The sequence below is a fragment of the Perognathus longimembris genome, chromosome 14 (genome assembly GCF_023159225.1).
Source record: "Perognathus longimembris pacificus isolate PPM17 chromosome 14, ASM2315922v1, whole genome shotgun sequence".
Classification (NCBI taxonomy): domain Eukaryota; kingdom Metazoa; phylum Chordata; class Mammalia; order Rodentia; family Heteromyidae; genus Perognathus; species Perognathus longimembris.
In genome coordinates, this window is record NC_063174.1 from 24,880,760 (window position 1) to 24,894,941 (window position 14,182).

General features: G+C 39.3%; 1 protein-coding gene across 2 annotated transcripts in view; it reads right to left on the reverse strand.

Annotated features, from left to right (window-relative positions):
• Gch1 (GTP cyclohydrolase 1) overlaps positions 1-14,182 on the reverse strand; it is a 45,833-nt gene that overhangs the window by 14,189 nt on the left and 17,462 nt on the right. For both annotated transcript variants that reach the window (XM_048361944.1, XM_048361943.1), the window contains exons 2-3: positions 4,485-4,594; positions 480-535 (exon numbers count right to left, since the gene is read on the reverse strand). In XM_048361944.1, the coding sequence (XP_048217901.1) occupies positions 480-535; positions 4,485-4,594 (166 nt within the window). The remainder of the gene's footprint in view (positions 1-479; positions 536-4,484; positions 4,595-14,182) is intronic.

A 14,182-nucleotide genomic window follows, 5' to 3' on the forward strand; every position in this document is an offset into this window, starting at 1 on the left:
AGATGCATAAACCACAACTTAAAATACATAAGTATAGCTGGGTGCCAGTGATACACACTTGAACAGCTATAATTCTAGCTGCTTAAGGCTGAGATCTGAAGATGAAGGGTCAAATCCAGCCCAGGCAGGAAAGTCCATGAGACTCTTATTTCCAGTTAACCACCAAATAGCTGGAAATGGAGCTATGGCTCAAGTGGTAGAGTGCTAGCCTTGAACAAAAAAGCTCAGGGACAGTGCCCAGACTTTGAATTCAAGTCTCAACACACACACACACACACACACACACACACACACAATTTTTCCCTCTTAAAATTTAAATGTGTGATAGTGTTGTCCAATGTATAAATGTTAATTTGCAATATGACTTCCAATTTACAACCATACTTTTAAGGGAGATGAAAATCTTGGTGAGGCAGCTCTCACTGAAGAGGAGCAATTGTATATAGCTGTTTCTTTGTACCCCATGCAGTCATACTTACCTTGCAAGTTTGCTGAGGCCAAGGACTTGCTTGTTGGGAAGATAACCAATATGGACCTTCAAAGAGGAGATAGAAACCATGAGCTCAATGAAGGCACAGCACATTTTTTATGATAAAATAAGGAAATACAGGTAAACTATACTATTCTTACACATAAATCCATCTCCATCCCAATGTATCTTTAAAACATTCAGAGGCATTAAGACAAAAAAAATGAAGCAATTATGGAAGTATTTTTAAATTACATGAAGATGGCAAAATGACATTCTAGATGAATGAGTCTATTAATCAAATGACAAATTTAAAGTGTTTCTGTGATATTCCCTGATAAAGTTAAATTCTTGATACAATTGTGAAAATGTTTTCTCTACAAACAGGAAAAAATTCTTAAGAGAGAGGGGAGAGTCTTTTTTTTTAAATAATTACTTATTTATTGTCAAAGTGATGTACAGAGAGGTTACAGTTTCATACGTTAGGCCATGGGTACATTTCTTGTACTATGTGTTACCTCCTCCCTCATTCTCCCCTCTCCCTTTCCCTCTCCCCCCATGAGTTGTTCAGTTGGTTTACACTAAATGGTTTTTCAAGTATTGTTTTTGGGGTCGTTTGTCTTTTTATCCTTTGGGGAGAGTCTTATTTAATGGCATAAACTGTAAGTTCAAATGCTGCCATTCTACACATCACAGTGCTTAAGAATCACACTGCTGAGTCCTTTGCACAAAGGTCTCCACATCCTTTTTTGCTTGGCTGCCCCGTTTCTAAAGGAGAGCTGGTAGAGCTCCATCATCCCCATCGCAGTGCCTGTTAGAATCAGCACCCAAGTTTGTATGTGACCCTATAAGGGAAAGCTACTATAAGGCAAAGCCATTTCTACAATCTTCAAAGGCACCATTGAATAATATGTAAATGTTAGCTCTCTTTTAAGCTAGGTATGAAGAATGAAAAAACATAAGCTTTCTGGGAAAGACTAAGTAAGGGGACATTTGTAGGAAATAAATTAATAAGATATTAAATTACAGATATGTCTGCATCATGATTGTCAAGAAACAGTCTTCATTCACTAAGCTAATATTTACTGACAACAATAATAATATTTAGTGATAATAGCATTGCTGATGTTGTAATATTTAGTGAATTCTTTTTTTTTTTTTTTTTTTTTGGCCAGTCCTGGGCCTTGGACTCAGGGCCTGAGCACTGTCCCTGGCTTCTTCCCGCTCAAGGCTAGCACTCTGCCACTTGAGCCACAGCGCCGCTTCTGGCCGTTTTCTGTATATGTGGTGCTGGGGAATCGAACCTAGGGCCTCGTGTATCCGAGGCAGGCACTCTTGCCACTAGGCTATATCCCCAGCCCCTGAATTCTTTATTCATTGTTATTGTACAGTTGATATATAGAGGTACATGAATATATATGATATACAGTTACAGGAATCAAGTAATGAGTACAATTGTTTTTGATACATGTCTCCCCTTCCCTTGCTCTCCTCCAGTTTTTCCCTCTCATTCTCACCCACCAGATGAATTTTTTTTCATTACTGCTATGTTTTATCAGTTTGAGAATTCTACCTCATTATCATCCTAGAAGACAGGAGGAGAAGACAAAGTAGCACCTGAACCCTGGGTGTTACAAAGACAAGTTAGAGTCTTCTGTACACTTGAAATTGTCATAATTATTTATGCAGAACAAGAATATGTCTGTTATACTATATTTGGTCTTTATTTAGGACCTAAGACATTTAAATGCCCATTTTAGGAAATCACCACTAAATAATATATCTAAAAGACAAAGCTAGTAAGAACATGAATGCAGAGGTAATTATCACAGGATGAAGTGGTCAGAGGCTAAGTCCAGGATCAAATGTCTTGGTCCAGCCCATACCAGGCCAGGATACTAACTCTCCATAGGCCCTTGGAAAAAAGAAGATTAATTTGTTTCACCTACAAAAAATAAAAGGCAGAGATGCGCTCAAAAGTTCCTTCATTGTTAACTGTGAATGCCTCTTCTATGACATACTATGACATCCTCAGCACCCCTGTGTACTACTTCTGTAAGTTTAAAGCAAATCTAGTTTTTAGGAAAGCTAGAGGTTGAATGAAACAATCCAGAAGGTGGGGTACTCCACAGAATAACAGGTCTAGTCTCTTCCATGGGGGAGGAGGGACTATTTTATAAAAAAACTAATCCAGAGACACCACAAAATGCCAACGAAGATACAAGGTGACTCCTTTATAAATCCACCAAAAATGTTTGCAGTAGCTGGAGAAATCAAAATACATGTTACTAGATGCTACTTAATATTTGCTATTAATTTTATTTATGATCATGCTATTGTGGATAAAAATATTTTAGAGTGTATTGATTCACTTGTATTGATTACCAATTAACTGATGGTGATATTCATATTAATTGTTATCATTGGTCAGTGAATACTTTAGGGATGCCAATAATTAGTGATTAAAAATGATCTTGTCTGTAATATAATACTTTATGTTAATATGTTAAATGACTTATTACCAATATATTTTCAAATTGAGTTTTCTTGAAAAAGAATCCTTAGCTTTTAAGTAAGGAGAAACTATGGACAAAGTAATATAATGTCTGGGATGAACTTGAACCTAGTGCAATGACTGGCCCTGTACTAATGATAACTCCTGAAGCTGGCTAATATGAGCATGGGAAGTTATTATATTAGCCATTTTATTGTTATGTACACTCCAATTTTTCCATGATAAAAGTTTTCTTTGAAAAGAGATAATACTATACTTACAGTTGAATATTAAAGTTTAGATTGGAAATGAGTCAGGAAGAATGCAAATGAGAACACCTGTACATGGCTGGGAGTGTAAAACTTTTTCTTCTTCTATTTTTTTGTTGTTGTTGTTGGTGGTGGTGGTGGTCATAGGGCTTGAACTCGGGGTCCAGGCTCTGGCTTTTTTTCTCAAGGCTAGCAGTCTACCACTTTGTACCACAGCTCCACTTCATGTTTTCTGATGGTTAATTAGAGATAAGAGTCTCATGGACTTTCCTGTCCAGGCTGGCTTCTAACTGCAATCCTCAGATCTGTCTCCTGAGTAGCTAGGATTACAGGCATGAGTCACCAGTGCCTAGGGATCTTTCAATCCCACCCCTAGAGATGTTCTTCACAGAAACGCATGCATACTGATATCAGTGTTGTTTGGAATACCCAAAACAGGACAGCACAAACATCCATTGGGAGCAGAACAGATAAATAGTAATGCAATAACACGAAACAGTGAAATAAACACACCTTTGTGTGCTTTGAGTATTTTCCTATGTTTGACTTCTATTTGTCTTATAAAGTGAAAAAAATAGAACTTTAACACAAATTGAAGCAAATATTTAATTAAGCTAATGAGTATAGGAGTACTCATAGTACTATTTTCTGCAAATCTTTTGTTTGAAATTTATTAATAGCCAAAATAAAATTTATATAATGGTGGAGATGAACAGAACAACTCTTCATCCTAAACCCACATGTTTTCAAAGGTACATTTCACAGCAACAAAGTAAATAATGCACTATCTAGCTTGCATCCAATTCATTTTTCCTAATATAGGAAGCAATGGAATCAAATTCAGTCTATTAATACCATAACCTCTGACCCAAGAAATTCTGCAATCACTACTGCTCATGTCATACATATGCCCTGGCTCACCTTTTATTCACTCAAAATAAAGGGCAAAGGTTTTCAGAATCTCATCCCCAATGATGCTACTTTAACCTCATTCTCTTCACTTGTAAGCATGGAATTTAATGGGGGCGGGGGGTAAGAAGCCCTGGAGGCTATCTGCTGCTTTGTTTTTGTTTATGCCTAGCTTCTAGTTATCATGTTAGTCAGGCTAATAAAGAGTAAATATTTCAACATAATGTTAAATGTTTAGGATATTAGAAATTTATAGCTGACACTTTTAAATAGAATTATGCTAAGTTAAAAGTTTTCATTTATGTCTTTTTAAATGATTAGGAAACAAGAAGGAACACCTTACCCTTCCAACAAACGGAACCAGATGATGTTCACACATGGAAAACATATCTATATCCTTCACAATCACCATCTCGTCATGGTCCTCATCAAATATGGCATCGTTTAGGACATCTGAAATCAGAGGCTTGCATTAGTCACATCGTCAATTTTATACAAAACACAATCAAAAGGATACTATGATTGGATAGGAAAAAGACAATTTTAAAAGAAGGTGAATCCCCACTAAAATATTAAAGACTTACAAATGGAAGCTCCTGAATGTTCCCTATGTTAGTAAATGTCTTTTTTTCTTTAAATGATAGTTAAAAAATCCTTGAGACATAATGTGACATAACAAATGTAGAATTACAAAGATGGTTATGGTAGGAGAAGGAAAAGAGGTAAGGCTGAAGATGGGAGAGAGAAGAAGGGAGGAAGGAAGGGGGGCTTAGGAAAATAAACCTGACCTCTATTATCTTTTCATTTTATTTTCTAGGTTCAAGACCCAGTACCCATGGCTGCTTTCACCCATTGGCTAGCGTTCTACCAACTGAGCCCTGCCTCCAACCCTCCTGACCTATATTATCAACTCCCCAAATAGCTTCCTACTCCTGTAAGCTTCTTCAGTTAGTATAAGCAAAAAAGGAAATAAACCCTGTAGTTTGTATGCATTTGCTTCTCTGGGAAGGTTTTTTTTTTGGGGGGGCGGTGAACAGTGTGTATGTAAGCTATGTAGCACATATGGACATTTAAAAACAAAAACCACTTTGTTTAAAAGTGGTGCTAACTGAACATCACAAACTCGTCTGCAAAACAGAAAGTTCATTAGATAATGCGGGAGGGGGGAGCCATTTGAGTTCCCTACCTTCTACAACTAGAAGAATGCCCTGGCCTGAATGTTGCCTAGGAATGGCAGGAAATGTCACCATCTTCACTATGGTAATACAGCATGGCACTGATGGCAGCCAGTTCCCCAGTGTAGTTCATGAGTAGCATGTGACATTAAAACCTCCTTAGCTCTGTTGTCAAAGAGGAAAAGAAGCCACAAGGAAACACAGTAATATCTTACTTTTGTAAAATGGATACGTGCAGGTGCCAATGGCTCATGCCTACAATCCTCACTACTCAGGAGACTAAAATCTGAGGATTGTAGTTCAAGGCCAACCCAGTCAGGAAAGTCTGTGAGAATCTTCTTTCCAATTAACCACCAAAAAAGCCAGAAGGAGAGTTGTGATTCAAGTGACAGAGCACCAGCCTTGAGTGAAAAAGCTAATGGACAGCACCCAGGCTCTTATTTCAAGCCGCAGTACCAGCACCAAGAAAAAGAAAAGGAAACCCCCTGCACTGATGCTCACACAGCATGACAGATCAGATACAGCAAAACAAGTGGCTATGATTTCAAGGATTTGGGGGATACCCAATCTACCCCGTATGGCTGCACAGGAGGTAGGGGATGACCCAGCTTTGCAGCCACCCACAGCTATTTTGCCCTCAGAAAGGAAGGCTGCTTGGTGAGTCACAGACAAGATGCACAAATGTCCACCCACACTGCCTGACCTCCAGCGGCCCTGATGCTCCTCAAACAGGAGCTCGGCAGATACTGAGTCATCAGTTCAACCACAGTTCTTATCCCCTGAGTCAGGCTATTCTGAGATGCAGTTGATTGTGAGGTAGAAAAGTCATTAGTGTGGTCCACAGAAGTGGACATTGTGGGGTTGTGACACAGTCAGATAAACACAGATAGCCCTGGTACAAGAGGCTGGTAAACCCTGGGGAGAAAAGGACTCACTGTCATTCTTAAAGTAAATACTCTTTCTCCAACAGCAGTTTTCTGTTCTGAATATTCTGACCTAACCTTTGGTCACATTTCTGAAAGAAGTCCAAAAATAGCTCCTTGGTGTTCCCAGAAGTATGCTGGATTTCTCTGAGTATTTAATATAATGTCATTACATGTGTCACCTTAATAAAAGCTTTAGCCACACAAGAAATACTCCATACATATGTGTGTATGTATTGATACACACTCATTCCTTGAAGAACAAAGGAGGATCATCAAATGTCAGACACATTTATTTCCTTTGGCAAAGAAAATCTCTGTTCAAAGCTCTGACAACCATATGGCTCATACTGACTTACTCTGAAGTGAGGCTACGATCTGAGGTCTGTCACTTACTAGCTGTTGGACACAGGGACGTTCCCTGAGCCTTAGACTTCCTGGCTATAGATTGGGTATGAATAAAGTACCAACTTTAAAGGGAGCCACGTGGAATCAATGTGTTCATAACTAAATAGGCAAAATGGTAGTTGCTACTTTTATAATTAAGACTAACAGAATTGGTAAGCATTGTGTCCCATGCACATGGACACACATCAGAATATAAAAATCAACAACTGACTTGTAACAGTACAGAAAATAAATAGTAGCAACTTTTCAGCAGAGAAACCTAGCAGACATTACCTTAAAACTGAATGATCAAGGGTAAATTTGCTAGTAATAAGACACAATGATGTCATTTAGCTCCTGAGATGATGTGAAGGGCTTAATCACCTATGTGGTATTCTTCCCCTAAAATTATAATTATGCTATAATCAACAGAAAAATTGAAGGATACTCTTTTTTATTGTCAAGGTGATGTACAGAGAGGTTACAGTTACATACATAAGGTAGTGAATACATTTCTTGTCAAACTTATTACCTCCTCCCTCATTTTCCTCCCACCTGCCCTCCTCCCAATCTCCCCCCTCCCTGAGTTGTAGAGTTAGTTTACAACATATTAAGTATTGCTGTTGCCTTGGTTCACCTTTTACCCTTTGTCTCACCATTTGGATGTTCCCCTTCCCTTAATTGAAGGATATTCTACAAAATAACTCAGCAAGTGTTTGTTTTGAGACAAAGTCTCATCAAGTTTCCTAGTTAGTTCTCAAACTAATAATCCTCCTGCTTCACCCTCTCAACTAGCTGGGATTAAGACATATACTACCATACCTACCTCATTAAGTACTTTAGTGCATCAGGGTTATGAAAGACATGGAAGGATGGAGGAGAGGAGGCTAGGAAATATGATAACTAAATGCAACAAAAAACTCAAAATACATATATACACAGAAAAGTTCAATGGCATTTCAGTCAATCATAGGTCCCATATACAACAGTGGGCCTGTAAAATTATATCTCCTAATAATGTCACAGTAATCTTAGTTCATGTGAGTACAATTTATGATATTTGTACAATAAAACTGTCCAGTGACACACAATAGTACCTTTGTATGGAAAAGGTAAAACTATAATGGTAGAAAGCACACAGGTGCTTCACCAGGAACCAGGAAAGTGGGAGAGAAGATGCTGAGTAAAGCAGAAGGGCCATGTCTTCATTCTAATGGGAGTGCTATGCTACTGAAAATGCACATTGTCCATGTAAATGTAGTGAATGCTCTTAAATGTTAATTATACCTTAATAAAATGAACCTTTAAATTAAAAAAAGTATTAGTGTACTTTATTGTTATTATAGAGGTACGATGTACAGAGGGATTACAGTTACAGAGTCAGATGAGTACATTTCCTTCCCTACAGTGTCTTTTTTTTATTTATTGTCAAAGTGATGTACAGAGAGGTTACAGTTTCATACATTAGGCATTGAATACATTTCTTGTACTGTTTGTTACCTCCTCCCTCATTCCCCCCTCCCCCTTTCCCTCTCCCTCTATGAGTTGTTCAGTTGGTTTACACCAAATGATTTTGCAAGTATTGCTTTTGGAGTCACTTGTCTTTTTATCCTGTGTCTCTCGATTTTGGTATTCCCTTTCACTTTCCTAGTTCTAATACCAGTATATACAGTTTCCAATGTACTCAGATAAGATACAGTGATAGTGCAGGTACACCACAGGAAGGGGATACAAGAGGATCACCAACAATAGAAGTTATGGTTTCACATGGCATGTTGAAAGTAATTACAACAGTGAAAGATCACTCATTTCCATAACAAGGAATTCATTTCACTTAGCATCATCTTATGCATTCATAGGGGCATAGCTATTAGGCTCTTGTGATCCTCTGCTGTGACTAGCCTAAACTAGTGCTAATTATTCCCTATGAGGGAGACCATAGAGTCCATGTTTCTTTGGGTATGGCTCACTTCACTTAGTATAATTTTTTCCAAGTCCTTCCATTTCCTTATGAATGGGGCAATGTCATTCTGACAGAGGCATAAAATTCCATTGTGTATATGTACCACATTTTCCTGATCCATTCGTCTACTGAGAAGCATCTCAGTTGGTTCCATATTTTAGCTATGACAAATTGTACTGCGATGAACATTGTTGTGCTGGTGGCTTTACTGTGATTTTGTTTGTGGTATTTTGGATAGATACCCAAAAGTGGGGTTGCTGGGTCATAGGGGAGCTCTATGTTTAGCCTTCTGAGGAATCTCCATACCACTTTCCAGAGTGGCTGAACCAGTTTACATTCCCACCAACAATGAAGTAGGTTCCTTTTTGGCCATATTCCCTCCAACATTTATTATTGTTAGTTTTCTTTTTTTTTTTTTTTTTTTTTTTTGGCCAGTCCTAGGCCTTGGACTCAGGGTCTGAGCACTGTCCCTGGCTTCTTCCTGCTCAAGGCTAGCACTCTGCCACTTGAGCCACAGCGCCGCTTCTGGCCGTTTTCTGTATATGTGGTGCTGGGGAATCGAACCCAGGGCCTCGTGTATCCGAGGCAGGCACGCTTGCCACTAGGCCATATCCCCAGCCCGTTAGTTTTCTTGATGTAGGACATTCTTACTGGGGTGAGATGGAATCTCAATGTTGTTTTGATTTGCATTTCTTTTATGGTCAGTGACATAAAATACCTAGGAATAACCTTAACCAAAGAAGTAAAAGACCTCCATGATGAGAACTTTAAAAACATGAAAAAAAAATTAAGGCAGAACTAAGGAAATGGAAAAACCTTCCATGCTCCTGGATTGGGAGGATTAATATAGTCAAAATGGCAATATTTCCAAAGGCTATCTACAAATTCAATGCAATACCCATTAATATCCCAACACCATTTTTTAATGAAATAGAGGAAGCAATCCAAAAATTCATATCGAGCAATAAAAGACCCAGAATAGCAAAAACAATCCTAAGCAGAAAGAACAGTGCTGGAGGAATTACAATACCAAACTTCAAGCTGTGTTATACAACTATAGTAATAAAAACAGCTTGGTATTGGCACCAGAACAGACCTGAAGACCAATGGAACCGAATTGAAGACCCAGAAATGAACCCACAGAACTATGCCTACTTAATCTTTGATAAAGGAGCTTAAAAAAATAGGATGGAAGAAAGATAGCCTCTTTAACAAATGGTGCTGGCAAAACTGGTTCAACACCTGCAACAAACTAAAACTAGATCCTTATATATCACCCTGCACCAAAATCAATTCCAAATGGATCAAAGACCTCGAAATTAAAACAGATACCCTGAAAACACTAAAAGAAGGAGTGGGAGAAACACTTGGGCTCCTTGGCACAGGACGGAACTTCCTTAACAAAGACCCAGAAATGCTACAAATCAAAAAAAGGATGGACAAATGGGACTGCATCAAACTGCAGAGCTTCTGCAGGCAAAGAACACAGCTCGCAAGATAATCAGAAAGCCCACAGATTGGGAAAAGATCTTTACCAGCCACACAACGGACAAAGGCCTCATATCTAAAATATATGCAGAACTAAAAAAATTAAATTCCTCCAAAACAAAACCGCAAAGAACCAATAGCCCCCTCAACAAGTGGCTAAAGACTTACAAAGAGACTTCTCTGATGAGGAAATGAGAATGGCCTACAGTGTCTTCTGTTTCCTCATTTTCTCTCAGTTCTTCCCTCTTGTCTCCACCCACTACTTGTAAAGCTCACTCTCATCAATGTCCAGTAAGCGCCACTGCTGCACTTTTTCACCCTTTTTCCCTTGAGTTCTGGACCCTCCCCAACCCTTCTGAAGATATAAAATCAACTTTTAAAAATAATCTTTAATCCAGGTGCTGGTGGCTCACATCTGTAATCCTAGCTACTCAGGAGGCTGAGATGTGAGGAAAGTCTCTCTCTCTCTCTCTCTCTCTCTCTCTCTCTCTCTCTCTCTCTCTCTCTCTCTCTCTCTCTATCTCTATCTCTATCTCTGCTTGAATTCAAAGCCTGGACAATGTTCCTTACTGCTCAAGACTAGCACCCCACTGAGCCACAGCACCACCTGCAGTTAATTGGAGAGTCTCATGGACTTTGCTGCTCAGATTGGCTTTGAAGAGTGATGCTCATATTTTAGCTTCCTGAGCAGCTAGGATTACAGACTTGAGCCACCAGCACCTAGCTGTGAGACTCTTATCTCCAATTAACCACCTGAAAACCGGAAGTGGAGCTGTAGGTCAAAGTGACAGAATGGTAGCCTTGACCAAAAGAGCTCAGGAACAGCACAGGCTCACAATTGACCAAAAAAAAAAAAAAAAAAAAAAAAACACCTGTAAATCATAGTTCAGAATGTGAACTTTCATGTATAGAAAGTGGAAGGGGGAGATAAACACACACACAAACATTTATCTACAAAACCTAAGGATGCAGAGATTAATCAGAGATAATAAAAAATGATTATCTCTAAAGAATTTCCTATGTATGTATCTTTTTGGGATTGTTTTTGGTGCTGGTATTGGGGCTTGGGTATATCCCTTAGCTTTTTCACTCAAGGCTGGTACTCTATCACTTGAATCACAATTCTACTTTCAGCATTTTTTTTTTTTTTGGTCATGGAGCTTGAACTTGGCCTGGGCACTGTCTCTGAGATCTTCTGCTCAGGGCTAGCACTCTACCACTTGGAACCACAGCTCCACTTCTGGTTTTCTGGTGGTTAATTGGAGATAAGAGTCTCACATACTTCCCTGCCCAGGCTAGCTTTGAGCAGCAATCCCCATATCTCACCCTCCTGAATAGCTGGGATTATAAGCATGAGTCGCTGGCTCCCAGCTACTTCCAGCTTTTTTTTTTATGTTAGTTGGAGTTAAGATTCTCACAGACTTTCCCACCTGATCTGGCTTTGAACTGCAGTCCTCAGATTTCAGCCTCCTGAGTAGCTAGGATTATAGTTGTGAGCCACTGACACTTGGCATGTATCTGTTTTGTAAAAGTAAAATGATACTGTGTTTCTTTGTGGCTTCTTTTCCTGTTAGATAACAGAGCTGAAGAGGTTTTAATGTCAGATGCCATTCAAAACAGAAGGATTTGAATGGAAATGAGCTGTCACTTCATATAATTTATCAGGCAGTTTTGAGTTTTAACTCATGCAAATATTTACATACTCAAAATCCAAAGGAATAAACTTGGAACCCTCATATGATTCAATGCTTGGTGTGGTAATAAAACACTAATATGTTGCCTATATCCTATTTCATTGAATCGAACCCACACTATAAACTTGGCCTACCTAAATCATTTTTTTCTTCAGTAATAAAGTTCCCCAGCTATATTTACTTATGTTTTGCTCTACCGTATCTGAAAGCCACCATCTTTGGATAATAAGAACAAAACACTATCACAGATTGTTTTAATTTCCTGCTTGTTATCAGCAGCAGGAAGGTAACCCTGGAAACTAGGGTGCAGCATTCTATTTCTTACTGTTAGTCATAACCACAAAGGATAATGGAGCGGCCTCCCCAAGTTAAAGGTTTGTCTATACCACCATCATACAATGTCAGTTTGAAGATAAAATGTTCTCATGCATCAGTGATCAGTAAGCAATGGCAGTACCCAGCACTGCACAGAAGCCATCTCTGGAAGTTAGCCTGCTAGGTAGAACCCCTTATGGTCTTAAAACACTACTGGCTTTACAATGAGAGAGAGAGAGAGAGAGAGAGAGAGAGAGAGAGAGAGAGAGAGAGAGAGAGAGAATGCTACTATGGACAAGAAGTCTCTATATACTTCTGGAATTAAACCAACTCAAGTTACTTTCAAGGAGAAGCCAAGCCCAACTGATAGAGAAAGCAGTACATCACAGATCCAAACCTTGCTAGTACCAGCTAACATCAGAGCTGCCTTGATATACTGTACTTATTTCATTGTGCCTTTTAGTACCATGGTTATTTGAACTTATTTCCCAGCCCACTTGAGTTACATAAGCTGCTGGGAGGTAAAGGTTACATCTTAAGGCTTTTGGAGTTTCCAGAAAGTTCTGGAGTACCATGCACAAAGCTGAGGTTAAACACAGATCACCTATGTTTATCCAAATAATATGTCCATCGTGACATCACTTCCTTAAAACAGATTTGAAGGAACTCTCAGGGCAAAGAGAATGTAAGAAGCCTCACTACAGTCTTATAGGTAATTGTAAAAGCTGGGCACTTGGCTGTGAATTACTCCATTTGGAGAAAGCTACACCCTACAGTAAGATCTAGCAATGATATTGAGTGATCCTAGGCCTCATTTACAAACAAATCCTGGGAAAAGCATGTAGAGCATGATTCTAAATCAAGTAGAAACAATGCTCCACATTCACTATGGACTTCCTATGTATAAAAAGAAATTAGGGCTTGGAGTGTGACTTAGTGGTAGAGTGCTTTCCTGGCATGCATGAAACCCTGGATTCAATTCTTCAGCACCACATACACAGAAAAGGCCGGAAGTGGTGCTGTGGCTCAAGTAGCAGAGTGCTAGCCTTGAGCAAAAGGAAGCCAGGGACAGTGCCCAGGCCCTGAGTCCAAGTCCTAGAACTAGCAAAAAAAAAAAAAAAAAAAAAAAAAAAGAGGGCTGGGGATATGGCCTAGTGGCAAAAGTGCCTGCCTCATATACATGAGGCCCTGGGTTCAATTCCTCAGCACCACATATACAGAAAATGGCCAGAAGTGGCGCTGTGGCTCAAGTGGCAGAGTGCTAGCCTTGAGCAAAAAGAAGCCAGGGACAGTGCTCAGGCCCTGAGTCCAAGCCCCAGGACTGGCCAAAAAAAAAAAAGAAAAAAAAAAAAGAAAGAAAGAAAGAAATTAAACATCTCTCATACAAGCATTTAGACCTAAAATACAACCTCCCATGTAAACATACAAAGAGGCATATGCTTTATATATGATTTAATTAAAGAATAGAACACACAGGACTGAACCATTAACAAAATGAGTATCAAGAGAGCTGAAGGAAGATTGAAGAGGGGGTTAGTCAAGGGGAGGATGAATGATAAAGGGAATAGAACAACACAATCAGAACACTCAATGTATATATGTAATAAAGGAAATGGAAAACATGAAGTGAGTCTGGGGGAGGGAAAAGATGGGACAGGGAGAAGGATAGGGGTCATTCTGATCAAGTACTGGACACCTTTAGATGAGCATGTTAAGCTGTAACCCCCTTGTACAACCTTTTGAAATTCAAAACAAAGAAAGAGAGAAAGAGGAGGAAGGAGGAAGAGAGGGAGGAAGGAAAGAAGGAAGGGAGGGAGGGAAGGGGGAAGGAGGGAGGAAGGGAGGGAAGGAGGGAGGGAGGAAAATAACAGCAAGTAAGTGTGTGTGTGTGTGTGTGTGTGTGTGTGTGTGTGTGTGTTTTAAAAAGCCAGCTTCCAGTGGCTAATGCCTTTAATCCTAGCTACTCAAGAGGTTGAGATCTGTGGATTGCGATTCAAAGCCAGCCCTGGCAAGGTCTGTGAGACTCTCTTCTCCAATTAACTGAAAAAAGTCAGAAATGGAGCTGGGAATATGGCCTAGTGGCAGAGTGCTTGCTT